The 27,525-nt window shown below is 57.8% G+C and overlaps 1 protein-coding gene across 1 annotated transcript; it reads right to left on the bottom strand.

Annotated features, from left to right (window-relative positions):
• Window positions 1-149: 149 nt before the first annotated feature.
• Window positions 150-25,866, bottom strand: KCP (kielin cysteine rich BMP regulator). The gene is made up of 39 exons (XM_077770739.1): window positions 25,788-25,866; window positions 23,113-23,279; window positions 22,102-22,291; window positions 21,936-22,012; window positions 21,158-21,242; window positions 19,230-19,312; window positions 18,901-18,994; window positions 17,936-18,018; window positions 15,092-15,185; window positions 14,906-14,985; window positions 14,736-14,829; window positions 14,324-14,409; window positions 14,168-14,249; window positions 13,782-13,934; window positions 13,587-13,693; window positions 13,416-13,509; window positions 12,514-12,687; window positions 12,290-12,372; window positions 12,009-12,135; window positions 11,712-11,882; window positions 9,346-9,522; window positions 8,595-8,680; window positions 8,245-8,335; window positions 8,030-8,112; window positions 7,911-7,995; window positions 6,803-6,976; window positions 6,516-6,598; window positions 5,836-5,956; window positions 4,823-4,902; window positions 4,524-4,623; window positions 3,946-4,034; window positions 3,502-3,604; window positions 3,271-3,413; window positions 2,799-2,971; window positions 2,605-2,716; window positions 2,417-2,518; window positions 1,467-1,631; window positions 718-1,024; window positions 150-562 (listed from the first exon to the last, which is right to left on the bottom strand). Exons 1-39 carry the CDS (start codon window positions 25,864-25,866, stop codon window positions 312-314), a joined length of 4,728 nt encoding a protein of 1,575 aa, XP_077626865.1. The 3' UTR covers window positions 150-311.
• Window positions 25,867-27,525: the final 1,659 nt, after the last annotated feature.

Genomic DNA, 27,525 nt, shown 5'->3' with positions numbered 1-27,525 from the left:
GAGGGCTCAGCTCCCACAGCTGCCACCTTTCTGATTCTGGGGATGCTGACCACTGCACCCCATGTTGCAAGCAGCCACCATCCCAGCACCAGGAGAAAACACACATACACACAAGCTGCAGGAGAGGCCCCACTTTTACTGCTTCTGATTGAACATGGGGAAGTCTTTGTGGGACATGGGCCCGGGCTCCCACCAGTGCCTGGGTGGGGCACTCTTTCCGTGGCTCCGGCCAGGGTGGGAGCTGTTCTTGGAGGGGAGGCTTCTGACCTGATGAGTCCTGGTGGCATCCTGGCTCAGGGTGCCCCCTGGGACTACTGGCCAGGGCTGGGCAGAGGTCTGGGTGGCTGGTCCCCAGTGAGCTGGACTGGGGGGCAGGCCTCGGGGGAGATACAGTGGGCTTCATGCTCCACCAGGCCTGCCGGGCACTGGCAGCCAGGAACGCAGGGCCTCACACAGTGGGCGGCCAGCTCCCCCAGGGGGATGTGCTGGTTGAAGCAGGTGCGGGGACAGGGCGGGCCACATTCATCGAACACGAAGCCGCGGTCCAGGGGACAGCCCACCACTGCAGGGGGAGTGGAAGGCAGAGTCACAGGGGCGCCTGGGAAGTGCTCAAGGGGCCCTGCTCACCCCTGCAGCCCTCCCTGGCCCTACCGCAGCCACACCTGAGCCCTCTGTGCCTCCCTCTTCCCCAACTCGCACTGGGCATTGCCCCCTCACCGCAGAGTGTGGGGCCCCGCCAGGCAGGCGTTACCCCTGCCTGGCGACAGTGGCTGGCATAGGCTTCCAGGGCATCACAGAGGCAGGCATCAGCCAAAGAGCCAGGGCCACAAGCGCATAGGTCATACACGCAGGCGGCAAAGAAGGGCTCTGGTGGCACCACGGTGTGGCAGCGACTGAACAGGGAGGACTTCAGCACCCCACACCGGGCATTGGCCTCACGCCGAGCACGGTAACCAGCTGCCCTGCACGGATCCACCTCGCGGCCCTTGGCACATGTCCGACTAGGGCCCGGCCCTTCTGGGACCTAGGTGGCAAGAGTGACCCTGATGTGACAGCATCCACTGGCGGCTGACCTTTGTGTGCTACGTTCTTCAAGACACTTTCCACTCAATATTTTGGTTTCACTTCAAAAACTTTCCTACAAGAATAGCAAAGGAAGCACCAGCTACTTTCTCCTCGCCCCCATTTTACAAATGGACACGCCAAGGCCCTGAGCAGGTTAAGTGACTTATCCGAGGTCACACAGCCTCAGATGTGGCAAGGCAGGGCTTGCAGATTCTGATGATGAGGGCTCATTCAGCGGGCCAACCTGCCTCCCCCAGCACCATGACAGGCAAGAAGCCCCCAAATCACCCTGAAGCTGCAATGCCCATCTTGTGCCCACCCTCCTTTCCATGTAGGAGGGCTGCTCTAGGACTCACACTCAACCGTGCCTTCCTCAGCCACCCGGCTCCTGGGCCACTCACCTGCCAGCTATTCCCAAATGCAGCCTCTGTGGGCAGGAGCACCCCGTCAGGGCCCTGCAGATCATCCTGGGCAAAGCCATTGAAGTTCCCACAGAGCCCACACATGTGGCCCCGGTAGGAGCCCGGCACGCTCACCTCCACCTGAGCCTGCCCATCCCACAGCACCTGTGCAGAGAGGCTGACATTGGGGAGTGGGGAAATGTGGGGACCCCAAGAAGCCCATGGTCCGTCCTGGCCCCAGGCACTGCCAGCACACTCCATGCTGCAGGGCAGGAGAATGGGCGGGTAGAGGCTCCCCATGGAGAGGGGGCTGCCCTGGCCAAAGCCAAGTGGGCGCGTGCTGTGTGAGTCCTGGGCAAACACAGAAGACATGAAGAGCTGCCCACAGCCCTGGCAGGAGGGCACCTTCTCCCGTGGGCACCCCTGAACTGGGCCCCCTGCTGAAATGCTTCTGAGATTCACTTTCTCATCGGCGTTAGGGCCTTGGAGAGGATGAAACACAATTAGAGTCCAGATCAGAAGTGTAGACAAGACTTGTATGAATTTACAAATTGTACTTCTTGCCGAAGGCAGGGAGAAAGCTACCCTTGGACATGGGATTGGGAAGGAATTTCAGAAACCACCTAAGAGGCCTTAGTTGACAGCCTCTGTCAAGAAGGAATTGTTCCCTCTTTTTACCAATAAGAAAACGGCTAGAGAGGGTTGGTACTGGCAGAAGAGTCCCACTGTGTTGGTGGCTGAACCAAGATTAGAAAGCTGGCTCAGAACTCCCTTCACTGCACCCAAGGTCCCCGACCATGATTCCTCTCCTCCCCTCAGAATCCAGCAGACCTTTCTGACCTCACTGGCCTGATGTGGCTCCGGACCTAGCTGGTATTCCCACTCCCTTTACGGACAGACGCCTGAACAGGTCCAAGGCTCCCACACCCCCACTGAGCCTTGCGCCGCACCTGGAGCCCGGGCTGGGCATGCAGGATCACCGTGCGTCTCCGGAGCTCCACGTACAGCAGCGGCTCCTGCAGAAGGGGCAAGGCCACCGGGCGCCCGTCCACCTGGAGGAGGGAGGCAGGAGGAGGGGTGACGTCGGGGCAGTGGAAAGCACTGGATCAACCATGCCCGGGTCCTCAGCTTTGCTCACCGTGACCTCTCTGCCTTGCAGCAGCCGCACGGCCACGTCTCCGAGCAGCACCACCACCTCCTGGGTCCAGGCCACACCCCTCCGGCCCCGGTTATCGTTGGTCACGTGCACGCTGTGGCGTGAGAGGCCCAGGTGCAGGGGGTCAGCAGGGACAGGTGTAGGGAGTTAGGGAGAGGGCAGAGGGGGTTGCGCACCTGAAGTCCCCTCCGCGGCAGTCCTTGGCCAGCACGTAGCTGCAGCTGCCCTGGAAGTGCAGCAGGCGGCCGTCGAATGTTCGGTAATGAGGGTCTCCGAAGGCCATGCAGGAGGCGGGTCGGGGCAGGCAGCGGGGGCAGCAGCTGCCGGGACTCAGGGCGGGGGCCTCGTCCTGGCCTCAGCCCCAGATCTCGTCAGACCCTCTCGGCGGTGCCCCTCGAAGACCCTCCCCTGGGACCGAGGATCCCCCGGGAATCTCCCCGGCTCACCGCGAGCGGGCTCAGGGCACCGCCCTGTGGCCGCGCCTGGAACTGCACCGCCGTGGGGTTCTCCGACCCCACCCCCACCCCCACTCCTTGCCCCCCGCGCCACGGCCGCTACCCAAGCTCTGCCGCCTTCCTCCCGCGGGGTCTTACCAGGAAGGCGGTGCCACGTGCCCACTCACCCCACCGCCCGAGACGCGGCACTCACGGGGCCACAGGAGAGCGGCGGGCAGCGCTGGCTCTCGCAGCGCACGGTGCCTGCCACGCAGGAGCAAGTGGTGCAAACGTCCACGGCCCAGCGCTCCCCGGAGGCCACCGCCCGGCCCTCGTGCGCGCACGACTGGGCGGGGGCTGAGGGGACAGGAGCGGGGTAGCGTCAACTGCCAGTCCCTCACACCGGGTCTCGCTCGTCCCCAGCTCCCATCGTTCTGGCTGGCACCTTGGCATCGCTCACAGCAGCTGCCAGCCTCTCGCACCTTCGCCCAGCCCTGGGGGCAGGAGAGGGCGGGGCACTCCTCCAGGTGGCACTCCACGTGGCCCCGCTGAGGACAGATGCCATTGCTCTAGGGACTTCCTACAGGGCCTGGGGTCCCTAGCCTCACGCTTCTGGGAGCCTCTGGGTCACAGTCTGAGGCAGCAGCCCCTTCTCTCTGCCCCTGCCCCACAAGAACACCCATTTCATGTTCAAGAGGGGGATGAAATCCAGCCCCTAGTTCCTTGCCCCAGCACAGAATGCCACTGCCCGCTCTCACCCAGAGGGGGCGCCTTTTTCTAATTACCTCAAGGACCCCATATTTACTGGTCCAGTGTCCTGAGACTCCTCCCTTTATCCATCTGAAAGGTCCTCCACCCCACCCTGTACCTGCCCACCACCCCAGCTCACATAGCAGGTGCAAGTAATGCACGCGTTGCCAGGGTCCTGCCAGCTCTCTCCATCCGCCACTCTCCGGCCCTCAGCCTCCACGACACATTCTGAGGAGGAAGAAGCAAGGATGGGGGAGCACTGTCCTTCCAACGGAGTCCTCCCTGGAGTTCACCCTGAAGGTCGGCGCCATTCCGCCAGCACCCTGACGGTACTGATTTCTGCACCTGGTACCCAAATGACCTACTAGATGGCAGGCCCTACAACCAGTGCTCAGGAAGTGGAAAGGGTCCTGGAAGCCCAAAGAGCCAGAGGCTGGACCCTTCCCATGGCCAACTGCCAGCTCAGTGCAATGCCTATGCAATGGGTCTGGGGCCTCTGAGCCCAGTGACAAGCCTCAGGCCAGGCCTTGAGAATCCAGCTTTCGTTCTCTGCTTCCCTCTGCCTTCTGCACCCCAGTGAATGACCCTTCATTTCTACAAGAGAACAAAGCCTGCATTTGAAGTATAGACCTCAAGTTACCCACTTAGCCTTTGGATGCCACCCTTTCTGTCTCCCCCCTGGGCTCACACTCAGAGGATGCAGATCAAGGCACTGACCTCGGCACATGGGGCAGCAGCTCCCAGGGGGGGTGTGGCGCTCCGATTGGGGACAGCTGAGCTCAGGACAGGCCCGGTGAATGCAGAGCCACGTCAGGTCCTGTGGAAGGGCACGTGAACACCATCAGTAGAGAAGAACAGGGAGGGAGCAGGGTGTGGGCCAGATACGATTCAAGATATGTGGATGTGCGTCGGGGTGAGCGGGGAGCCTGGAGCCACTGCAGGAGAGGAGTTGCGGCCACAGCGCACAGAGGAGGACGAATAGAGGGCTCTGGGAGTCCCCAGGGCAGGGGGCTCACCTGGCACTGGCAGGTGTAGCAAGGGTCCGCCAGGGCCACCTCAGACCCCTGCAGGCCCTCTGTGCAGTTACTCAGCGCCTCTGTGAAGACAAGAATTCAGTGTTGGGGATGGAGAGGAAAAGCAGGGGGCAAAAACCCACTTACCCGCGGTGTCCCCAGACTTCCTAGGGCCAGTGCATACCCATAATCCCGAGCACTTTGATTGCAGGAGGATGAGTCCTCCTTCCACTTGGCTCAGCAAAGAAAAGATGGGGCTTTTAAAAAAGAACTTTGCAGGCTACTAGGGTGGAGGGCCTGGGAGTGGACAAGGTGTGGCTTCCTCGGCCTACGGTCCCTAAGGACCCTCAGGCTGCCTGCCTCGCCTGCTCTCTCTCCTATTTCCTTTCATATTACCTGGCTAAAACAGCACAAGGAAGCACAGACAGCCAGGTAGGTGCTCCAGGTTCTAATCCTGGCTCCAGCATTCAGTGCCTGGGCCATTTGGGGCAGACTAATCAATCTCTCTGAACCTCAGATTTTTCATCTGTAAAAGGGAATAGTAATACCACTCCCTGAGTAAATGAGAGTTAAATGAGAGTGTTTAGTAAAAGCACCAAGTCCAAGGCACGGCATACAGTAGACGCTTAATAAATGTTAGTCCTTTTCTCTTTCCCGGACACATATGCTAACAAGCGTTGATAAGGATTCCTCTGTAGCCCCTCCGGCCTCGCATTACTGCTCTAGAGAAGCCAGCAACCTGCGAAACGCCCATCCGACAGCGCCACCTGCTGGGCAAGATGCTCCACAAACTGCCCCTGGCTTCAGAGTCCAGGGGTCCCTACCAGCTTCCCCAGTTCCCCTCTCCGGATGGGGGCGGGCAAGATGCAGGCCTCCTCAGCCAGGGCTTCCTGAATAGTCCACTGGACTCAAAAAAAAAAAAAAAAAAAGGTGGGTGCCGGGACTGTTGAGGAGAGTGGCTGGCTCTGGGGATGGCAGTCCTACCCTCTTATCTACCCCCATACCCAGGGACTCACGGGCACAGGTGGGGCAGCAGTGCTGTGGCCCAGGGGGCAGGAGCTGGCTGGCGGGACAGCCCACCAAGCTGGGACACTGCCGCCGATGACATTGAAGGCTGGGGGGGCCCTCAGGCTGCAGCTACAAAAATGAGTGAGCAAACGGGGTCGGTCCCAGGCCCTGAAAGCCAAGAGCTACCCTCTTTCCCTGAACTCCAAGCCCTTCCGCCCACCTGCTGCACCTCCTCCTGGGGCAGGTTACACTCCGGTCTGCAGAGACTCAGCGTGTCCCCAGACTGCTCCTCACCCCATGCCCTAGTCCCGGGAGATGATGTCCCCTTCTCTTTCCAGTTACTTGGGCCTGAACCTTCATGACTGTGGACCCCCTGCACTCTCACGCCATCCTCCTCCGCTCCCCTTCCAAGTCTGCGGACATAGGACGTCATTCATCCGCTCACCATTCCTTTCAAATGGAATTCCCTAAATGCCCCCCAAGCACTTCCCAGGTGTCTCCCCCTACCTCCCATACCCACCTGCCCTAAAGCCCCGGCCAGGAGGGCCCGCCCCCTGCCCCCACCCCACTCAGCACCTGTCTTGGCCCCAGGGGGCACCTTCCTATCTCCCAGCATGCTGCTGGCTCCCCATGGCGTCCAGGCTGCCCGCTTTGTGGTGCCCGGCCCCTCAGCATTGCCCTCACCCACCTCACAGATGCACACTTCACACGGGTCTGCCCCAGGCTGGAAGCTTTCCCCTGGCTCATACTTCCGGCCTTCATATTCACAGTCTGAGGCAGAACAGGACCAGGGAGGCTTCAGGCTGGCAAGAATGCTAGGGGGTGGGGTTCTCTGCCCCCATAGTGCCCCCAGCTCCAGAGATTGGGGTGTGTGCAAGAATGGGAGGGTCACTTCTCCTGGAGCAGCCTGTCTCTGCGGCCCAGCCCCGGTGCTGCCTCCCTGCCCTCCCCTACCTGGCCCCAGGCTCCCAGTACCAGAGCAGCAAGGGCAGCAGTCACTGAGCCCTTGGTGTGGCTGGGCACAAGAGCTGACACACTGGACACGAGCACAGCTGATGACGCCCTCATGACACATGCAGGAGGAACAGAGGCTTTGGGGGAGCACCCAGCTACTGACTTCGGGGTGCTCCTCCCCATGAGTGAGGCAGCCTGTGTCCCAGGTGGGCAGGGATGAGCTCTGAGTCTTGGTTCTGGATGTATGCTCCTGTCCCCCCCCCGGGTGGTCAGCAGGGCAGGTGCGTGCCAGGAGGGGGGACCTAGAGGGACAAGGTGGGAAGATGGCCTGAGGCACTGCTGCTGTCTGTGGTGGACGGGAAAGACCTGGGTTAGGCTCAGAACGCCCGGCTCTTATCCCATCCCACGCCTGCTGGCTTGCCCAGCACCAGCCACAGTACCTGGCATGCAACAGGCATGTAATAAATGCATGTGAGATAACAGACAGGCTCCATCACTAACCATGTGCCCAAGGTAACAGTCTCTCCAAGCCTCCATCTCCCCCCCGGGTTAAATGGGGATTTCATCTGTCCTGCCTACCTCAAGGGCACACGAGACGCTGTGACAGTTCTGTGGAAGCTACACCCTGTTGAGCAGCGTATAGGGTGAGGCAGCCTAAAAAAGGCTCATGTTCTAGAACCAGATCGCTTAGATGCAAATCCTGACTGCTCACTACTAGCTGCGTGACCATAGGCATGTTATGTTATCTCTTTGTACCTCAGTTTTCTCATCTATAAAATGGAAATAAGAATAGTTTCTATGTGACAATGTGTGGATTAAATGAGATCTGCGTGAAGTGCAGAGCTCAGAATCGGGCATATGGTATGTGCCCAACAGATGTTAGTTATGATGATGGTGACGAATAGTGAGGTCGGGAAGGCGCTGGTATGAGTGGGTGTGGTCTGGGCAAGCTGGGGCACGGAGGGACAGGGAGGACCTGCAAGGTTGAGAGCTTAAGGGCCAAGGTGTGGGAGGGCCGGGTGGGTGGACAGGGAGTGGGGAAGGCTGGAGGAGAGCTAAGGAGGGGGAGGTGGGGCGGCCTTGAGCCCAGGGGCAGAAGCCAGGGGGCGCCGCATGGGGCAGGGCGTACCTCTGCAGCGAGGGCAGCAGCTCCCCGGCTCTGTGGCCTGGAGCGGGCAGGACAGAGGTGGGCACTGCAGCCGCACGCAGCTGACCTGGCCGGCCTGTGGGAGACGCAGCTTCAGTGACTTGCCCTCTAGGCCANTCACAGCTGCCTGGGGGCCCCTCAAACTCCTCCCCATCCTGATGCTCCTGGCCCTGCGCGAGGCAGCCTGCGGGAAACACCTTTCTCGGGTGAGGGGCTGTGCCACCTTGCCCGGCAGAGCCTCACTCAGGCCTGACAGAAAGAGCGGGTAGGGGTGGGGCTGAGCGGGGGGTGCTGGGGCACGTGGAAGGCAGCTCACTGTGGCAAACAGGGCAGAAGCAGGGTCCTGGAGAGGGCCGGGGGCAGAAAGCTGGGGGACATGGTTTCTTCCGGCAGCTCATGGAGCCTTCCTGGGGGAGAGAGGTCAGTTGCTACTTCTCGACTCCATGTCGTCGCGACCTCCTACCAGGCTACACGCCGCCCCGTGGGAGGACGCCCATACTGAGCCTGCCAGGCTCAACCTCCCTCCCTTGGCCCAGGAGCCTGGAATCCAACCCTCTTCCGCTAGACGGTGCCCTGTGAGACCTGGGTGTTGGAGACAAGCTCTTCCGGGCCAGAGAGGAGGATCAGGGGACGCAAGGTTACCATGTTGCCAAAAGGCCACCTCACCTGGCAGGTGCAGAGGGAGCAGCTGGGGTCGAGTGGGTCAGGGAGGGTCTCTCCGGGGGCCGCGGTGACCCCATGATAGAGGCATCCTGGCAGAGCAGGAAACGTAACGAAAGCGCAGACATGAGCGGGCCCTCCACGGCCACGCACACCGCTGGGCCTGAGGACTCTACCAGCGCTTCGGGAGTCAGAGAGCGAGAGCTGAGTGTGCCCCCCCCACCCCCCACCGTGGCCGGGAAGGAGGGGCTAGGAGGAGAGGCCTGGCCAGCTGTGAGCGAGACCGGTGTGCCCAAAGGAAGGTAAGGTCCGGAGGCGGGGTCACAGGCTGCTGGGAAGTTCCCGTCTGCGGGGCCCCGGGTGAGGAGTGGGTACACTCGGGACTGAAGGCAAGAAATGGGCTGGGCTCAGGATCATGGGCAAAGGGAGCCAGGCGGGAGGGACGCTGCCCCTCGTGACTGGTCGCTCCAGGGCACAGGAGTCATCCGATGGGTTTGAATCTGGTGATGTGACATTTTAGGAAGGCGACGAGATAGTTTAAGAGTGGGAAGTTCTGGAAGCACAAGGACCAGTTATTTGACGAGAGCAACAGTCAGTGTGAGAAGAAGCGGGGACAGACAGGAGGCCGTGGATCCCGTGAGAGGGGTCTGAGGGAAGCACAGGCTGCGGGCTTGCTGTGGGGTGACGGTGGTGAGACCAGGTGGCTCTGGGCCCCTGGGGGCTTCAGAAGGGGCAGTGAGGGCAGGTGCTGTCCTACCCTGGCAGGTCGGGCAGCAGCGTCCGGCCGGGGTGAGCGGGTCGCTGCAGCCCGGAGGCTCACAGGGCCGGCGGCCACAGGTCACGAAGCCTCCAAGGCAGGTACACACATCACAGGGCTCTCGGGGATCCGGGAACTCCTGGCCGCCCAGGTAGGACTCCCCTAGATACTCGCAACCTTCGAGAGAGGGCGGGGAGGGGCAGGGCAGGGGGCAGAGAGGGTGAGAGGTGAGCAGCCATCCGCTTCCAAACCTGGGCCCCAGATGAGGCCTCAAAGACACAGCAACTGGGGGTGAGGGGAGGGCTCAAGCCCAGCAGAAGGGGAGCTGAGGAGTCTGGGATGAGGGCACTGGACAAAGGGCAAACTTTCCCCTTTCAGCCTGTAATCTATCTGGAAAGACCCACACAGACTCGGTCCCTAGAGTTAGGTCAGGCCACTACCCAGCCAGAGCTGGAAATAGCCTGAGATGCCTTAGGAGACACTGATCAAGCAAGCTATCCTCTTTCCAATATTCCTCCAAGCCCTCTGATTAATCAGGGGCGGGGAGGGGATCCCAGGGTGGTAGCAAGCAGCTCTTTGACACTTGCTGACCTTCTTTTTTCTTTTTCTTTTATTTATTTTTAATTTTTTAAACATTTATTCATTTTTGAGAGACAGAGTATGAGTGGGGGAGGGGCCGAGAGAGGGAGACACAGAATCAGAAGCGGCTCCAGGCACACAGAGCCGGTTATGGGGCCAGAACTCGTGAACCACGAGATCATGACCTGAGCCGAAGTTGGAAGCTTAACTGACTGAGCCACTGAGCCACCCAGGCGCCCCTGACCTCCTTTATTGAAAACAGAGGGCGCTTTGGGTGATAATGATGTGTCAGTGTAGGCTCATCAATAGAAACCACATCAGATCCCCCGTGGGGGACATTGGTAAGGAGGGAGGCTGTGCATGTGTGGGAGCAGGGAGCACATGGGAAATCTCGGTACCTTCCCCTCACTCTTGCTGTGAACCTAAAACTCCTGTAAAGAAACAAAGTCTTAACAGAAAAAAGAGAGAGAGGGGGCGAGACTCAGTCTCAAAGCCTTGGCAGGCAAAAGTATCTGACTCAAATTTGATGTTTTAACTGTATTAATAGTTAGGGTAATCTTCATTTCCTGGAAAATCTAATTCATTTACAGTATGATATGAAGACTCCTTTCTAGATAGATTTAAAAATAAAAGGATGGTGGGGTGCCTGGGTGGCTCAGTCAGTTAAGCGGCCGACTTCAGCTCAGGTCATGATCTCGTGGCTGGTGAGTTCGAGCCCCACGTCAGGCTCTGAGCCGTCAGCACAGGGCCTGGAACCTGCTTCAGATTCTGTGTCTCCCTCTCTCTCTGACCTTCCCCTGCTCTTTCTCTGTCTCTCTGTCTTTCAAAAATAAATAAATCTTTAAAAAAAATTTTAATAAAAATAAATAAATAAAAGGGCAGGGCACCTGGGTGGCTCAGTTGGTTGAGTGTCCAACTTTGGCTCAGGTAGTGATCTCGTTGTTCACGAGTTTGAGTCCTGCATCTGGCTCTATGCTGACAGCCCAGAGCCTGGAGCCTGCTTAGGATTCTGTGTCTGCCTCTGTCACTGACCCTCCCCTGCTCACACTCTGTCTCTCTCTCTCTCTCTCAAAAAACTAAATAAACATCAAAAAATTTTTTAAATAAAATAAAAATTTAATTTGAAGAAAAATAGTTAACTAAACAAAATTACAAGTGTGAGAGGGTAAGTAGCAAGTGTTGCTAAGATAGTACAAAAGTGACCAAAGACTGGGGAACTGGGTGGGCCCTGTTAAGCCCTCTTTTTTTTACAGGAGCTAAAATTAGAGTTACGCTTAAAAATGGTTACAATAGGGGCGCCTGGGTGGCTCAGTCAGTTGAGCCTCCAACTTCCGCCCAGGTCATGATCTCACAGTCTGTGGGTTCAAGCCCTGCATCAGGTTCGGTGCTGACAGCTCAGAGCCTGGAGCCTGCTTCAGATCCTCTGTCACCCTCTCTCTCTGCCCCTCCCCTACTGGTTCTCTGCTTTGTCTTCTCAAGGGTGAATAAATGGTAAAAAAAAAAAAATTTTTTTAATGGTTAAAGTAGTAAATTTTATGTTATATGTATTTTACAAAAATACAGTTTAAAAAATGTATTTTTTTAATTAAGAAAAATTAAGCCCAGAGAGGTTATGTAACTTGTCCAGGGTCACAGAGCCAAATAGCATCATCAGCAGAAGAAACTCCAGGTTTTAGTCCAATTTTTTTTGTGACTGTGACAGATACTGCGGACCCACTTTAGGGCAGTAAGGATGTCGCTGCCCCAGCCTTCCCCGCCCCTCCTCCCCACAGTCCCCTGCCCCTCACCATCACAGGCAGGGCAGCAGTCACCCCTGGCCGGGAAGGGGCACTGAGCAGGCGCGCAGGCCCTGGGCTCGCAGCTGACGCTGCCCTCCCAGCAGAGGCAGACGCGGCACGCGGCAGTGGGCGAGGGGAAGCGCTCCCCGCTGGCAAACTCCTTCCCCTGGTACAGGCAGCCTAGGCGGGCCGGCGAAACAGTGGCGGGGTCGTGGTGGCTGTCAGCCAGGACCANGGCAGGGCTGGAGGGAGCAGGTGGCTGGGGTGGTGGGGCTGCCGCCCAGGCCGGGAGGGGGCGCCAGTTACCGTCGCAGGAGGGGCAGCAGGGCCCTTGGCGCGGGTGGGAGCAGGGCGCCGGNTCTCCGGGCGGCAGGGCCGGCTCTGCACAGGGCAGCGGCGGGCAGCGGCGGGAGAGGCACTGCACGCTTCCGCTCTGCAACAGTGGGACCACGCCACGCCCGGTTCGTGGCGGGGGGCAGAGACCACCCCCACTCCTTCTGACTGCCACCTTGGGGGACCTCTCCTGGTCTTCCAAGGGCCACCCCTACTCCCCTGGCCTCCTCCTCTCACCCAGGTGGCAGACTCACCAGACAGCGACACTGACGGCAGGGATCAGAGGGGTGGGGGAAGTCTGCTCCGTTAGGGTACTCTTTCCCGCCAAAGGCACAGCCTGGGGGAGGGGGCAGCTATAGGCCTGGGAGGGGCCCCACTCCTCCCTGGGTAGGCTGCCCATCGGGCCCTAAAAGCCCCCAGATGGGGCCAAGCCATCCCAGGAGACACCCCCCCCTCCTCCCCGTCGCATGCACCTCACCGTGGCAGTCGTTCTGGCAGCAGGGACCAGGCAGCGGGTGGGCACAAGGGGCCCTGGGGCAGGCCCGAGGCTGGCAACGGGCTTGGCCTTCCTGACACCGGCACTCCTGGCAGGGGTCTCGGGGGTGGGAGAAGCTCTCCCCGTCCACAAATACTTGTTCCTCCAGGATGCAATCTGAGCATTGGGGTGGGGGGAGGGGCAGGAGTGGGGCCAAGGACTGACGGTTCTAGGGATGGGCTGACAGCCCATACCCTTGGAGTCCAGGGCCACTGAGGAGATGCCAGTAGGAAGCACCGTGGAGAGAGTGGAGGAGGGGTCTGGGTACGCAGGCGTGGGTACCTCTCTGAGCACACGCTTGTGTGTGTGTGTGTGTGTGTGTGTGTGTGTGTGTGTGTGTGTGTGTGTGTGTGTGTTTGAGCCCATTGACCTGCAGGATGCATGTGTGTATGCCTCTGAGGGTGAACAGCCAAGGAGCTCACACATAAATGTGCCTGGGTTTGTGATACACACTCTGGCACAGACTCTCCAAGAGGGCAGGGCAGGGACCAGGTCACAAAGCATCCTGGCACCCAGCCTCCCGCACACCACACCCAAATGTTTGTGGCGGGAACCTGCTGTATATAGACATACAAATATATATCTGACTGGTAGGGGTATTGGAAGAGCAAATATAGAATGCGAGGGAAGGGACATATAAAAACATCGAGGGATAAACATACCTCTACTCTCCCTCCCACCCATGTGAGTGATGTGAACCATGTGAGTTCCAGAAAGTTCTCAGCTGTGTGAGACTGAAAACAATTCAGAAGGCTGGTGCTTGCCAGGGTATCTGTTGAGTCCGTGGGGCCGTTCGAGAGCTGGCTCTAGGGCCCGCAAGCCAGACAGGTGCAGTCAGCACATACCTGGGCACCTGGGGCAGCACTGGTCGGGTCCCCTCTGGGGCCTGGCACAAGTTGTGGGAGGGCAGTCAACCAAGGAGCACCTCACGGTCCCATCCTGGGAGCAGGGGAGAGGGCAATGGGGGTGGGCTCCAGACAGGGCTCGGCAGGGCAGTAGCAGGCCTGGGGTGGTACCTCGCAGCGGCAGGCATGGCAAGGGCTGTCTGCGTCCGTGAAGTTCTGCCCATTAGCATACACTTGGCCGTGGTAGGTGCAGCTCTCACAGCTGGGGCAGCAAGCACCTGGGTAGGCAGATTGGTCAGAGCCCAGCTGAGCAGGGTGGGCTGGACGAAGCAGAGGGGGAGAGCCAGGTCAGAGTGGAGCACTCACCAGGGAGCTGGGTAGGGTGCTGGCAGGGGACCGGGGGGCAGAGCACAGCCCCACACAGGGGCACGCCATCATGGCAGGAGCAGGCCGTGCAGGGCTGCCCATCAGGCTCCCATTGGACGCCCTCAGCAAACTCCTCTCCATCCAGCACGCAGGCTGCAGCAAGAGTGGCTGTCACCATGGCAACTGAGACACCTCCTGCCATTCCCGACCTTCCCAGACCACAGGGCCCTGGCTTGGCCATGCCTATGGCGGCCTCTAAACACACACTGGGAATGGTCGGTGGACCCGACAGTGCCCCCCTTCCTGGGGAGGAACGTCTCCACCTTCAGCGGCTGGAAGTGGCCTCCTTTGAAGCTGTTCCTCTTTCTCTCCCTCCCCACACATACCTGGGCAGAGCTGGGGGCCAGAGTCAGGCAGGGTGCAGGGGGCGACCGGGCACTCCTGCTCCTCACAGGAGACCTCGCCAGCCTAGGAGGGATGCTGGGTGAGAGGTCCTCAAGGGACGAGGCGGATCTGGGGTGTGACAGGGCGTGACCGGCTACCTGGCAGGAGCAGCGGATGCAGTGCCCACTCTCTTGCAGCCTGAAGATCTCCTCACTCTGATACTGGTGTCCCTGGTACTCACAGCCTGGACAGGAGGACAGGGGGACCGGGGGCGGGGCTGGAGGCTGATGGGGAAGCCTCATGCCACCTTGAAGCGTCCACCCCCCCCCCATGAGCCAGCCTCCCCTGCCTCCAGGATCAAGGGCCCCACCATGGTACCCAGTTTGCCATGAGACAGTGAGAACGTGACCCTCACTAGTGGTGACAGGAGCCTAGGCTTATCAAGGACTTGTCCTGTTCTTTAGTTCAAGGGAGCTGCCTACAGTTACAAACGCCGGCCCCCGCCCCCCTCCCGAGCCTCTCTTGGGCCAGTGCTTGCTCTTCTCCTGGTGACTCGAGTCCCCAGCTCACCATCACAGACCGGGCAGCACTGGCCAGGGATCCTGCCTGGGTGTCTGCAGGGCACGGGCGGGCAGGGCAGAGGCTCACACTGGACACTCCCGTTCTGCCAACAGGGCCTGATCAGCATTCAGGAGGCAGGCCCAGAAGCCAGACTCTCCCTGCCAGGCAGCCACACTCACAGCACAGTGGCAGCGCGAGCAGGGGTCCCCAGAGCCCACGGGCTCTCCGCTGCGGTACTCCCGCCCATTTAGGAAGCAGCCTGTTGGGGAAGAGGGCGCCTTGAAGTCTTGGCCTTCATGGGAGACTGAGCTGGGGCACAGGTGAGCTTTCTGAACCCCCACTCCGGACTCCACCCACAGACTCACCGTCGCACAGTGGGCAGCAGGTGCCTGGAAGAGGCCGGGCAGGGTATGGGCACAGGCTGGTGCACTCTCGCTGGCGGCACTGAATGTGGCCCTCCTGGGAGGGGGCAGAGTGGGCAGGGGAAGGGGCCATTAGAGCTCCGTCAGGTGAGAGAAATGCCAGTTGATCCACTTACTAGATGTTATGAGTTGAGCTGTGCCCCCCTCACCAAATTCATATGTTGAAGTCCTAACCCTTAGCACCTCAGAACATGACCTATTTGGAAATAGGGTCATTGCATATATAATTAGTTAAGATGAAGTCATACTGGAGTGGGGTGGCCCCTCCAAAAACTGCGTCCTTATTAATAAAGGGGAAATTTGGACACAGGGACACACACAGGGAGAGCAACAGGTGAAAGCAAAGGCAGAAGCCAAGGGATGCCAAGGATTGCCAGCAAACCACCCAAAGCCCCGAGAGAGGCCTGGAACAGATTCCCTCTTACAGCCCTCAGAAGGAACCAGCCCTGCGGACGACACCTTGACCTTGGACTTCTGACCTCCTGAACCATGAGATGGTCCATTTCTGTTGTTTAAGGCAACCCCTTTGTGGTACTTTGTTATGGTGCCCTAGGAAAGTAATACAGATGTATAACCTAGCGGGTTACTGAAGCTCTCTGTGACTCAGTTTACCCATCTGAAAAAAGACAGTAACAGTCCTGTCCTCAAAGCCTTGTGATGGGAATGAAATGAGATATGGTGTCTGGTGTGACATCCACCTCTGGAAGCTGGCAAGTAAACAGTAGCTGCTGCTACTCCCCATGGCTGTTCCCAGACAGACCCTGCCCTTTGAGTTCACACCTACATGAGGGCTCACTATGTCCAGTCCCGGAAGTGGGCAGCCAGTGACTCTCCTCACAAGTGTTGGGAGGGTGGTCCACATGAACAGGGAAGGGACACACGTGGTTGCAAAGGGGGTGGATGCCCCATGTCCTTCGCAGTGGAGTTCTCAGTCCTCGATAGGCTATCAGGAAGCTCTATGGCTCTGGCTCGAAACAGCCCTTCTCAGGATGCTCCCTGCCCGGACACGAGGCTTCCGTGTCCCCATCTTTGTCCCCCAGGCTTCGCCCTGACTTTCCCCTACACCTGGGGTCTTAGTTCACTTGGGTTGCTGTAATGAAACCCCATAGGCTGGGGAGCTTATAGATAACAGAAATTTAGTCCTCCCAGTTCTGGAAGCTGGCAAATCCAAGATCAAGGCGCCAGAAGATTCAGTGTCTGACAAGGACCAGCTTCCAGGCTACTAGACACCTGCCTTTTCATTGTGCTTTCACACCGCCAAGAGGAGCCAGCTCTTTGGGGTCCCTTCAACAAAGACACTAATCCCATTCATGATGGCGGAGCCTCCCAAAGGCCCCATCTCTAAATATCATCACCTTGGGATTAGGATTTCAACCTATGAATTTGGGGGAGACACAAACATTCTGTTCATAGCACTGGGGTGTCTTTCCCCTTTTCTTCCTGCTTAAATTCTACTCACCCTTTAAGACCTAGGTAAACACCATCCCTTCCATGAAGATTTTCTAGATCTGTGTTGCTTAGTAGAAACAAGTCACAAGTCATTTTAAATTCTCTAGTAGGGGCGCCTGGGTAGCCCAGTAGGTTAAGCCTCTGACTCTTAATTTTGGGTCAGGTCATGAGCTCATGGTTGTGAGATCAAGCCCTGTATTGGGCTCTGTGCTGGGTATGGAGCCTGCTTGGAATTCTCTCTCTCTCTCTCTCTGCTTCTCCCCTGCTTGCATACACGTGCTCTCTCTCTCAAATAAATAAATAAATAAATAAATAAATAAATAACATTATTCTAGTAGTGAAATTTCAAAAAGTAGAAACAGATGAAACTAAATTCTAATATATATTCCATTCAACTCAACATGTCCAATAGTTATTTCTTTTTTAAAAAACTTCAAAAAGTGTCTATTTATTAAAAATTTTTAAATGTTCATTTCTTCTTGAGAGAAAGAGAGAGAGCATGAGTTTGGGGAGGGGCAGAGAGAGAGAGAAACACAGAATCCAAAGCAGGTTCCAGGCTCTGAGCTGTCAGCACAGAGCCCAATGTGGGGCTCAAACTCATGAACCTAGAGATCATGACCTGAGCCAAAGTCAGATGCTTAACTGACTGAGCCACCCACACACCCCTATTTATTTTTGAAAGAGAGAATACCAGCAGGGGAGAGGCAGAGAGACAGGTAGACAGAGAATCCGAAGCAGGCTCCACATTGTCAATGCAGAGCCCGACTCAGGGCTCGAACTCACGAACCTCCACCTGTGGAATCATGACCTGAGCTGAAGTCAGCTGCTTAACTGAGCCACCCAGGTGCCCCCCCCCCAAAAGTTATTTCAACATATAAACAACATAAAGTAGCAACGAGATGTTTTATATTCCTTTCTTTTGTACTAAGCCTACTTCAGCCCATCTCAAATTGGACAGCTGCATTTCAAGGGCTCAATGGCCACACGCAGTAGTGGTTACAGATGCGACAGCACAGATCTAGATGTCTTGAGGTAATCTGTATTTCTCTCTCCCTGGAGCTGCTGCTGCCTGTCATACCCTGACCTGTATCACTTCTGGAGCTTGCAAGCTCTTTGAGTTCATTCACAAACCCATGCTGCATACCTACTATGCTCAGAACTGGGCATACAGATGGGCACAGCCCGTCCTCATCTTCATAGTGCCCAGGATCAGGTCTTCTCCACCTCTGTCCCCTCCCAGTACATATGGGATGTGCTCAGTGAAATGAAGGAATGGATATATGGTTGGCCTGGGGATGGGGAGGGGGTGTGGGCTGTGGGAGCAGCAGTGGGGCTCACCAGGCACTGGCAGATCCGGCAGGGGTCCCCAGGGGCAGTCCACTCTTGGCCATGTTCCCAGTGAGAGCCACCTTCCGTGCAGCCTGGGGTTGAGGTAAAGATGGGCACAGAGGAAGCCTGGTAGGGGCCAGCCTGGAAACCAGCTTCAGCCGGCCCCTACGTTCTTTCACATGCCCTCTGGGGATTCACAACGGAGCACAGACCAGACCAGGCCATGTCTCTGCCTAGACTCCTGAGGGCTTCCAGTGCAAGGCCTCCCAGGACCCAGTGTGGCCACGCCCACCTCCCCCCAGCTCTTCGCCCCTCCTCACTCTCACTGTATTCTCACTGTAAGCCTTGGCCATTTGTGCATGTTTGCACCTTCCCACCTACCATACGCCCACCTCACACTTGCTGTCAGTCCCGAGCCTTTGTGCAAGCTCTCCTCTCTTCCTGGATACCCTCTGCCTCATTCCACCTTCACCTAGCTAACTGCTCTTTATCCTGAAGGTTCCCCCAGGACATGCTGCCCCCAGGACGCTCTCCTTCCTGTGTCCAGGCTGGATTAGGTCTCCTTCCTCCGAGTTTACGCAGTACCTGGCACCTGCTTCCAATACTGTCTTTGCGACAGTATTGGTGTGTGACTCAGTGTCACCCTCTAGTGGTCTGCCTGGAGGGCCCACCCTGTGTCTTCTGTGCACATAGCTAATGAAAATGCTCCACATTTATCAAGGGCATTATCCATGCTTCACAAATGGGGAATCAAGGCACAGAGTAACTCCCTCAGAGGCACACAGGCATGAAATGGCAAGGACAGGATTTGAGCCTCAGCACCTCAGCTCCAGAGCAGCCTTGGCCGGGCATCGCTTCCCCACTGACCACAGCCCCCAGGGCCGAGCCAGCAGAATGGGCTCTGGAGTTGAAGAAATGGTGTGACATCCCCACCTGGAGCTCTGCCAGGGAAGGGACAGGGTCAGGGTTCTCACCTTGGCAAGTCGGGCAGCAGTGGCCAGGCCTTGGGACTGGCTCAGGGCAGGGGCTGGGTGGACACTTGATGGGGACACAGCGAACCAGGCTCCTCTGTAAGGCACCAAGAGCCGTAAAGCTACCCGGTCTGGCTCCCAGAGAGGGCAGGGTGGGCAAGTGTCAGACGTCCTTGGAGGTGTGGGGCACAGGACCGGGATGGAGGATGAGGTTCACTGGCAGGAGGCCGTGGAAGGTATACGAGGTGATGAAAGAGCAGCAGGTACGACCCAAGGTAGAGCAGGAAGAATATATGGAAGAGCGAGCCCTGGACAAAGGGGTGGGGACTCACCAGGCAGGAGCATTGGAGACAGGGGTTGGAGCTGGACAGGAAGTGGGCCCCCTCTTCATAAGGCTGTCCCTCATACTCACAGCCTGGGGAGGGTTGCCGAGATGACAGGCCGCTCAGCAAAGAGCAGGGTGAGTGGACATCACCCAAGGGAAGGCATGACCCTAAGTAGGTACCGGACCCTCCGGGGCTGAGGGGATGGAGGGGCAGGGTAGGGCGAGAGGTCACCTGGCCGGCAGACAGGGCAGCACTCCCCAGGTGGGGTGTAGCTCTCCAGGCAGTTGAGCTCTGCACATGAGGGCCCCTGGCACCGCACGGTCCCTGCCTGCAGGGCAGACACTGAGCCCTCCCTCCCTCTCCACTGCCCGAGCTGAGTTGCTCTGCTGGGCTAGTGGGCCTATAGCAGGCTGCAGGCCTCGATGCCTGGGTGGCGGCAGCAGCTCCGTCTGGCCCCCAGATCGGGCGTGGCACCACCAGGCCTGGAGTATGCGTGCTGAGCATCAGGGATGCGCGTGACGGCCGGGGTGAGGCTTGATTCCCTTACCTGGCAGGTGCAGATGACACAGGGCTCTGGTTGCCATGTTTCCCCAGCCCTGTGGCCTCCAGGGCAGCCTGCAAAACCAGGGCCAGGCCCCCAAGTAAGAGACCCAGAGTACCGGAACAAAAGCACCCACCAGGAAAGCATATCAAAGGGCACCATTCAGGTGATCAACAGATTTGTGTATTTACTACAACATTCCAGCAGATGGCAGTAAAGCATCTGCCTAAAACGTAATTGGATTTCTGCTATCTTACAATAGATGCAAGTGTTGAGGAAAGGGTGCTTTTTAAAAAATTTCATTGAAGATACCATATGAGCTAGCAGTGGCCTTGAGGCATCACGTGTCCTGAAATCTGTGTGTGTGTGTGTGTGTGTGAATTTGTGTGTCCCTTTTTTTTTTTTAAGATCTGTTAACTCCTGAGATTCCACTCCTCATTTCTGGCCAAGACTTCCAGGCTACGTTTCCAGACCTCACTGGTCTCCTGAGCCCCTGACCCACCAGTTGCCCCTATCAGCTGACATTCTGCCACATGAAATACAGAATGCTGAGCTGAATTTGAATTCCATGTAGACAATCCATAATTTTTTAGTATAAGTATGTCCCAAGTATTTCATGAGACATACTTACCCAAAAAAAGCATGTGTTGTTTAGGTGAAACAAATTTAACAAGGTATCCTGTATTTTTTTGGCTAAATCAGACAACTCCATCTCCCTGCCCCGTGGCTAGTAACACCCCTCAGCAGAGCCACTTCCTCCACTTCCTCCCGGTTCTCTTCATGTCACTGGCACCACTGCCTTCCAAGTTCCCCACTATTGCATGGGGTCTAACCCACCAGCTCCTGCCCGTTTCTCAGAAACAGCCCTCCCCTGCAGCCTCCACCATCCCTGGCTCCAAGCCTAGACAACGTGTACGAGCCCGCTAACCAGTCTGTCTGCATCTAGCCCATACCAGATGATTATTCCTAAAACACTCCTTTGAACAAGCCACACTCTGGCTCTGCAGTCTTCAGTGGCTCCCCATTGCCCACAGAAGAAAGTCCAAAATGCAAGGCTTACAGCAGTCTGTTACCAGTGAGCCTCTGGCAGCTGACTACATACTGCCTTCTATACGTTCTACTCTATTCTTTGGATCGTAAATCTTGTTATATTAACTATCTGTTTATTTTCTCAACTAGATTAGAAGTTCCCTGAGGGTAGGAGAAAGATCATACAGAGCCTTTGGATCAGTCCCAGGCCACAGTGAGTACTGCTGACTGTGCTTCAGTTGTGAATCCCCTAATTACTGCCAGAGCGGGTAGGCGGGCATCCTCTGGGCATGAGGCAGGCAGCAGAGCGTGGCTCTGGGGGCCCCAGACTGAGTGCAGGAGATGAGGCTGGCAGGAGGCTGACCTGGCTCACAGTGAGGACAGCACGTTCCTGGCTCCGGGCAGGGTCCTCTTGGGCATGGCTTCTGGGTACAAGTTACGCTTCCTTCCTGCGGGGAAGCAGACTATGGCTGCATGGCCATCAGAGCCCCGGAGGGTCTGACCTCTGGGACTGACACCTCACCCCAGCCTGGGACACACCAGAGGAGCAAGAAGTTGAGGCAGCTCGGGGTACAGGGGTACCTTCGGTCTGAGGGCAGAAAGAGACTTCCTACCCCCACCCCCATCATCTCCTGCTGCTCTTGGCCCCCAGAAAGCATCTCTTCCAGGTGCCAGCAAGTTCCCAGCGTGGAGAGATCCTAGGAAGGGACTGAGAACTTCCTCAATGGAGGAGCGAGGAAGGAAAGGCTGGAAGAATGTGGATGAGGAGCAAGTGAGACAGAACAGGCAGGTAGATGACGGGGACAGGGGAATGAGCAGGGACAGTGAGGGTCCACAGGAGAGGGGGCGATGTAGGAAGACAAGAAACTCCATCCTCACTGCCCTCCATGCCGCTGTTTGCCAGGCCCAAATCAGAGGGGCTTGGGTGCCCCCACCATGTGTGTGGGGTGGGGGGCTAAGCCCCAGAAAATAGAGCCACTTGGAATCAGCCAGAGCCACTCAATGGTGGCAAGACTTTGGGGGAGGGGCAAACAGACCCCATTACATAAGACTGAGCACACCAGACCACAGTGACTAGTAGCTTAAGTGAAGTAGGTGAGGGGGCAAAGTATGGGGTACCCAGGTGGGTCATAGGAACTCACCGAGCAGTGACAGGTGGTGCAAGCATCTGGGGAGAAGGTCTCCCCATTGCCATAGGACTGACCATGGTGGCTGCAGCCTGGGGAGAAGACAGTGCTGTCATTCAGGCAGTTGCGGCCATCTCTAGGGGTTGAGGTGGTCCCGGCAGGCAGACAGGGTGGCACTCACCATGGCAATGGGGCAGGTCGGGCCTGGGGTCACAGTGCACGACCCCATCCTGGCAGACACAGGCTGTGCAGGTGTCGGGCTCCCAACGAGCACCCTCGGGCCAGGCCCGCCCCAGCCCCCAGCACTGGGGAGAAGCTGGGCGGCATTCACAGGACTCCAGCTGCCTCACCCTCGCCTGCAGCTCTCTGTTCTGGGGAAAGAGGTAGAGGGGAAGGTGGGAGGCCCTGGCTCAGCTCCCCGCTACCCGACACATCCCGCAGACTTGCAGGGCGTGAAGACTGAGCAGGACGAGAAGGAAATCTGACGGTTCCAGGGGAGAGGTGGGCGGCCTCCGCACAGCGTCCGGCTTAGACACGGTTCTCAGGAACCAGAGTCTGGACAGGCTCTCCGGGGGACATGGGGCCCCCAGACCTCTCCTTTGGACAGAAGGGGACCCAATCCCTTCTCTCCAACAGTTAAAGTCCTTTATCCATCCAAAGTCTTTCCTGATGATGCCTTAAGCATAGTAGGAGCTCCATATTTGTCAAACATTGAAGGAATATGAAAATCTAAATTGAAAAAACAAATATGCTGGAAGTTCTTCATTTATATGAAAGAATCAGTGTGAAGAACTGTTCATATAAGAACTTCTACATGTACGTTTAAAATAAAACTCGGGGCGCCTGGATGGCTCAGTAGGTTAAGTGTCAGACTCTTGATTTTGGCTCAGGCCAGGATCCCGGGGTCGTGGGATCAAGCTTTGAGTTGGACTCCACACCGAGCATGGAGCCTGCTTAAGATTCTCTCTCTCTCCCTCTGCCCCTGTCCCCCACTCGTGCTCTTTCTCTAAAATAAAAAATATAAATAAAAATAAATAAATAAATAAATAAATAAATAATAAAAGCCAAAAAGCTGGCGTTAAAAACTAATAAGATAAAACACTGTTTTGGAGTTCCTAGCCCACCTTTCTTTCCTCTCACTACACAAGATCTGTTCTACCCCACACACAAGCCCTCCAGCCTTCAGCCCTACCTGCTCTGTGAGTTCTGTTATCTGGAGCTCCAGCCTTTCCAGTCGCTCCTCCAGGGGGCGCCACTGCTCCCGTGGGGCCCCAGCATGAGATGAGGAGTGGGCTGGTGCCTGTTGTCGGTAGTCCTGGATGTCAGCGCGCCCAGGGGGCTTCTGGAGGATGACCCCACCTGAAGAGTACAAGCAACCAAGGGGGGCCTGTGGGTGAGGGGCTTCCTAGCAAGACTTCCTCGGTCCTGTCTTCCAAACCACGAAGGAGGGGTCACCCTGTGCCCCACCCCTGTCCACCTGCCCACCTACCTTCCAGAGGAGAAGATATGGCCTGTGAAGGTGCTGGAGTGGACGCATGGAAGGAGAAGGGAGAAGGTGAACAAAAATGACCCAGGCCAGCTTTCCCAAGTAGCAAGAACCTCTCTGCCAGGTATCAGCCCCAGGGACCCTGGCTTGCTGGGGATACGAGGGGGGAGTGTCTAGATCAGGGCCTCCCTGTAGGCTCCCTGACGCTGTAGGGGTCCCCAGCCATGGGGAGCGTGTCAGGGTCATCCATCTTTACACGGGCCAGGGTCTTGGCCAGGTTTAGCCCGGGGAGCCCACAAGTCAGGCAGGGAGGGCCCAGAAACCAGCGCAGGCTGCAGGGCGGGAGAAGGAGAAGGACATGTGCAAGGCGGGGCTGCTTCAAGGGGCCCGGAGTCTGGTGTGAGCAGACCCGGCGCCCCAACTGCCTGTCGTCACCTGTCAGCAAGGGCACTGCTGTTGGAGAACGTGCCCAAGGAGAGCAGCTGCTCCCTCTGCTGCACCCCCACCCCGCGCCCAGCCTTGTCACTATTTCCAGGGCCTGGGGACCCCACCTTGGGACCCCACATTCTGTACTCAAGAACAGAGGTTCTTGCTACTTGGGAAAGCTGGCCTGGGTCACTTTGGTCCACCCAGGGCTGCCTTTTCCTCCTTCCACGCTTTCACGCCAGCACCCTCCTCGCAGACCTTTTCTCCTTCCCTGGCGGGCGAGTGGGCAGGGAGATGGGGGTGGGGCGCAGGGGGACCCACACCCCTGCATGGTTTGGAAGACAGGACCCCACACTGGGCAGAGTGAGCTGCAGAAGGTGGAACTTGGCTGTATTTCTTGAGGGGTTTGGGGGAAGGAGTCGGCAGGGCGCCCACTAGCTCCCAAGGCACCAGGCAGAATAAAGACAGCCTGTCCCTGGGTTTTGATGACACTGTCAGAAAAGGGGTTCCTCTGAGTTCAGGCCTGAGGTTGGACAGCCATTTCCACCTCACTTTAATCCCTCCTCTTCAGTCGGGAAAGTAAAAACCGTGGGGTGGGGATAGGCTGACTCCACTGACATCCCAGACCAGATCGCTCTTTGGGGTGGGGGTGGGCAGTGGAGGGGCTGGAGGAGGAAGAGGGGGACAGAGAGACACTTTCTCGAAGACACTGGTCTTGTGAGGTAGGGGACTGTGTCATCCACTCCCTTGCCCCCACACCCCCCGAGCGGGGGTTGGAGAGTCTAACCTGAAAGCTAAGTTCTCTTCTTCCTTCCAAACCTGCTTTGGTCGGAGTTCCTTGCCTTGGTTAATGCTGTCCCCGCCTACTCAGAAATCTGGGGCTCAGCTTCCGTCTTTTGTACCCCCCCACCCATCAGCCTCTGGTCTCACCTAGTTGTCCCCAACCCACTCCTCCCTCTTCTCCTCTCCCCTCTTTCCGCTCAGGAGGCCGAAGCCGGAGCCGGCCTCCCTGCCTCCACCTGCCCTCTTCTCTGGCACCACCTCTCTAAGCCACACATCTGAAGGTTCCCGGCAGCAAGTCCAAATGTGACCTTCTGCAACTGCCGGGCTGCCCTGCTAGTCCCCACATCCAGGTTCTAACGCCCCAACAAAGCCCGCACCCAAACCTCCTGTGCGCATTCCCCTCCCCCTCCCTTGCCGGCTATACCCGTGCTCTCTTGGTTCGGCTCCCTCCCATATCTAGCATTCTTCTTGGCGCCCTGAAGGGCAGCTGAAGATGACCAGTATCTTCAATCCCCCTCCCACCCCATCCCAGCTTGACACCCCCACCCCCATGACCCCTCCTCTCAGGCCACCTCTCCAGGCCTATTTTAGCAGTCACAATAAGGGAGTCAGGGAGAGGCTGGGGGTCTCCTACAGGGAAGACGGGACCGTCCCTTGCTTGGAGAGTTCAGCAGATAAAGAGCTCCGGATTGTTTCACCGAGCCTGATGGCTCCCCATGGAGCTGTCCTCGGCTCCCCTCTCCCCAGCCGGCTGCCAAGTCCTTGCACTGTCCCCTCTGTTCCTGCCTGCCCCCCTAGAAGGCGGCCAGACAGAGACTCACGCAGCTCCCATAGCGGGCCTCCTTTTTTCCCCCTTTCTCAAGACAAATAATTAACTTCAGACTCCCAGATTCCAAGGCAGCCTCTCCCCCACCGCTGCCTGCAGGAATTCCTCTCCAGCCATTGCAGGAAGCCCCCTCTCTCTCCTCCGGCCCCCGACCTCAGCCTCGGGGCCGCGCCCCCTTGCTGGCTGCCCCACCGACGGGGAGGACTGAGGCCGGCCGGAGAGGCGCCCGTACCCCAGGCGGGGTGTCGGGAGAGGCAGCGCGGCCCCAGCCCCTTCCCTCAGGCTGGGCTGAATAAGAAATGGGGTCCCTCCCGGCCGCCCCCAGGCCTTCAGCGCCCCGACTTACCTCCGTCCGTCGCCGAGGCCACGGCCACGCTCGTGAGCTGGAGGACGAGGGGCAGCAGAGCGGCCCGGGGCCCCGCCATGCTCGCTCCGCCTCGCTGTCTGTGGTCGTGGCTCAGCAGGCGCTGGGGGAGGCGGGGTGGGGACACACCAGGCCGCCTCCCACCCAGTCTTTGTTCAGGGAGGGCTTCTGGAGTCTGTCATCCAGCCCGGCGGCGCCTGCCTCCTTGATTGGCACCTCGAGCCCTGGACCCCAACTCCATCCTGACCCCAGCCCTGGCTCAGAGGTGAGGTGGAGCGCAGCCCCAGCGGCAGGAAGCTGGGACCCTCTCCTGCATGTGATCCCTGGAGGAGACCCGCACAATACACACAGATTTATCACTCTGGGGCCCCAGTACAGCAGCTTTTCCTGCCCCTCTTTGGATTATTCCATTTGCTCTAGGGTTCCCCCGTTCAGCTTTTCTCTTGCTCAGGAGAAGAGGATTGGGCTGGGTTCAAAACCCTATTTAGCCAAACCTGTGTGCCCTTAGGCCCCTAACTGTACCTCAGTTTCCCTGTTTGTAAACTGAGGATTATACTATCTACTTTATAGACTGGCAGTGAGATTATAGAAATAATTTCGGATAGTGGTTGGCACATGCTAAGTGCTCAGTAAATACAAATAACAGCAGTAGGTGCTGCTCCAGGCCTCTGAGATCAAGGGCTCCCACTTTCCTCCTCCTTTATCCACCTACACATTTCCTTCCTAGGCTCTACTCAGCACCCCTAGTCACCTCCAGTAAGCCCAGGCTTGGCCCCAAATGCCAAGGCCCCCCTTTGCTGGCTGGTCCCTGCCCATTTTCCAGTTCCTAAAGTCAGACCTGGCGGTGGGGTGCCTGGGTGGCTTAGTCAGTTAAGCGTCCGACTTTCGCTTAGGTCATGATCTCGCGGTTCGTGGGTTCGAGCCCCGGGTCGGGCTCTGTGCTGACTGCCAGCTCAGAGCCTGGAGCCTATTTCAGAGTCTGTATCTTCCTTTCTCTCTGACCCTCCCCTGCTCACGCTGTCTCTCTCTCTCTCCTAGAAATAAATAANAGGCCTGGTGGGGGTGGGGTGGGGTGGGGGAGCCTGGACTCGGGGCAGGGCTGGGCCCTGGGCTCAGCAGGCAGAGGGGGCCAAAAGGAGGAAGTGAGGAAAGAGCAAAGCTGGCCACAAACTCCTTTGTGCAGCTGGGAAGCAGGGGGAGGTGGGGATGGGCCCCAAGCTCACAGGCAAAGGGACATTGAGGGTGGAGCCCTGAGTCCTGCCAAAGCAGTCTCCCTCCCCCTCCCCGCTGTAAAGGCCAGCAAGCAGAAGCCACCCTTCCCCCTAGCCCAGGCAGGGACTAAAGGTCCCGCTGACCCACTCCCCATGCACCTTAAGAGAGGGCAGCATCTTTCCGCAGGAGTGTGGACCCCTAAAAAGGCCTAAGAAATTGGCAGTGGGGGGAGGGGCAGCCGTGATGCCGAGACCTGGCCTCAGCAGGCCTGTTGCTAGGCTCACAGGAGCAGAGGAGAGCCAGGGCCAGCAGGCCAGAACAGAAACAGGGAAGTGGCAGCCCTAGTGCCATCAAAGTTAAAGAAAACGGTGCGGGTTACAAGGCAGGTCCCCTGGGAGACTGGGTGGAGCAGAGGCTACAAGCGGACTCCGGTGAGAATTGCTAGACCAAGCTCTGAGTCTGATGGGACTTTCTACTGGTGACCCCAGGCAAGTCATTTAACTTTCAG

Source organism: Crocuta crocuta, unplaced genomic scaffold (assembly GCF_008692635.1).
Source record: "Crocuta crocuta isolate KB4526 unplaced genomic scaffold, BGI_CrCroc_1.0 scaffold266, whole genome shotgun sequence".
Lineage (NCBI taxonomy): Eukaryota > Metazoa > Chordata > Mammalia > Carnivora > Hyaenidae > Crocuta > Crocuta crocuta.
The sequence above is the reverse complement of the archived record's forward strand: the minus strand, read 5'-3'. Positions and strand labels throughout refer to the sequence as shown.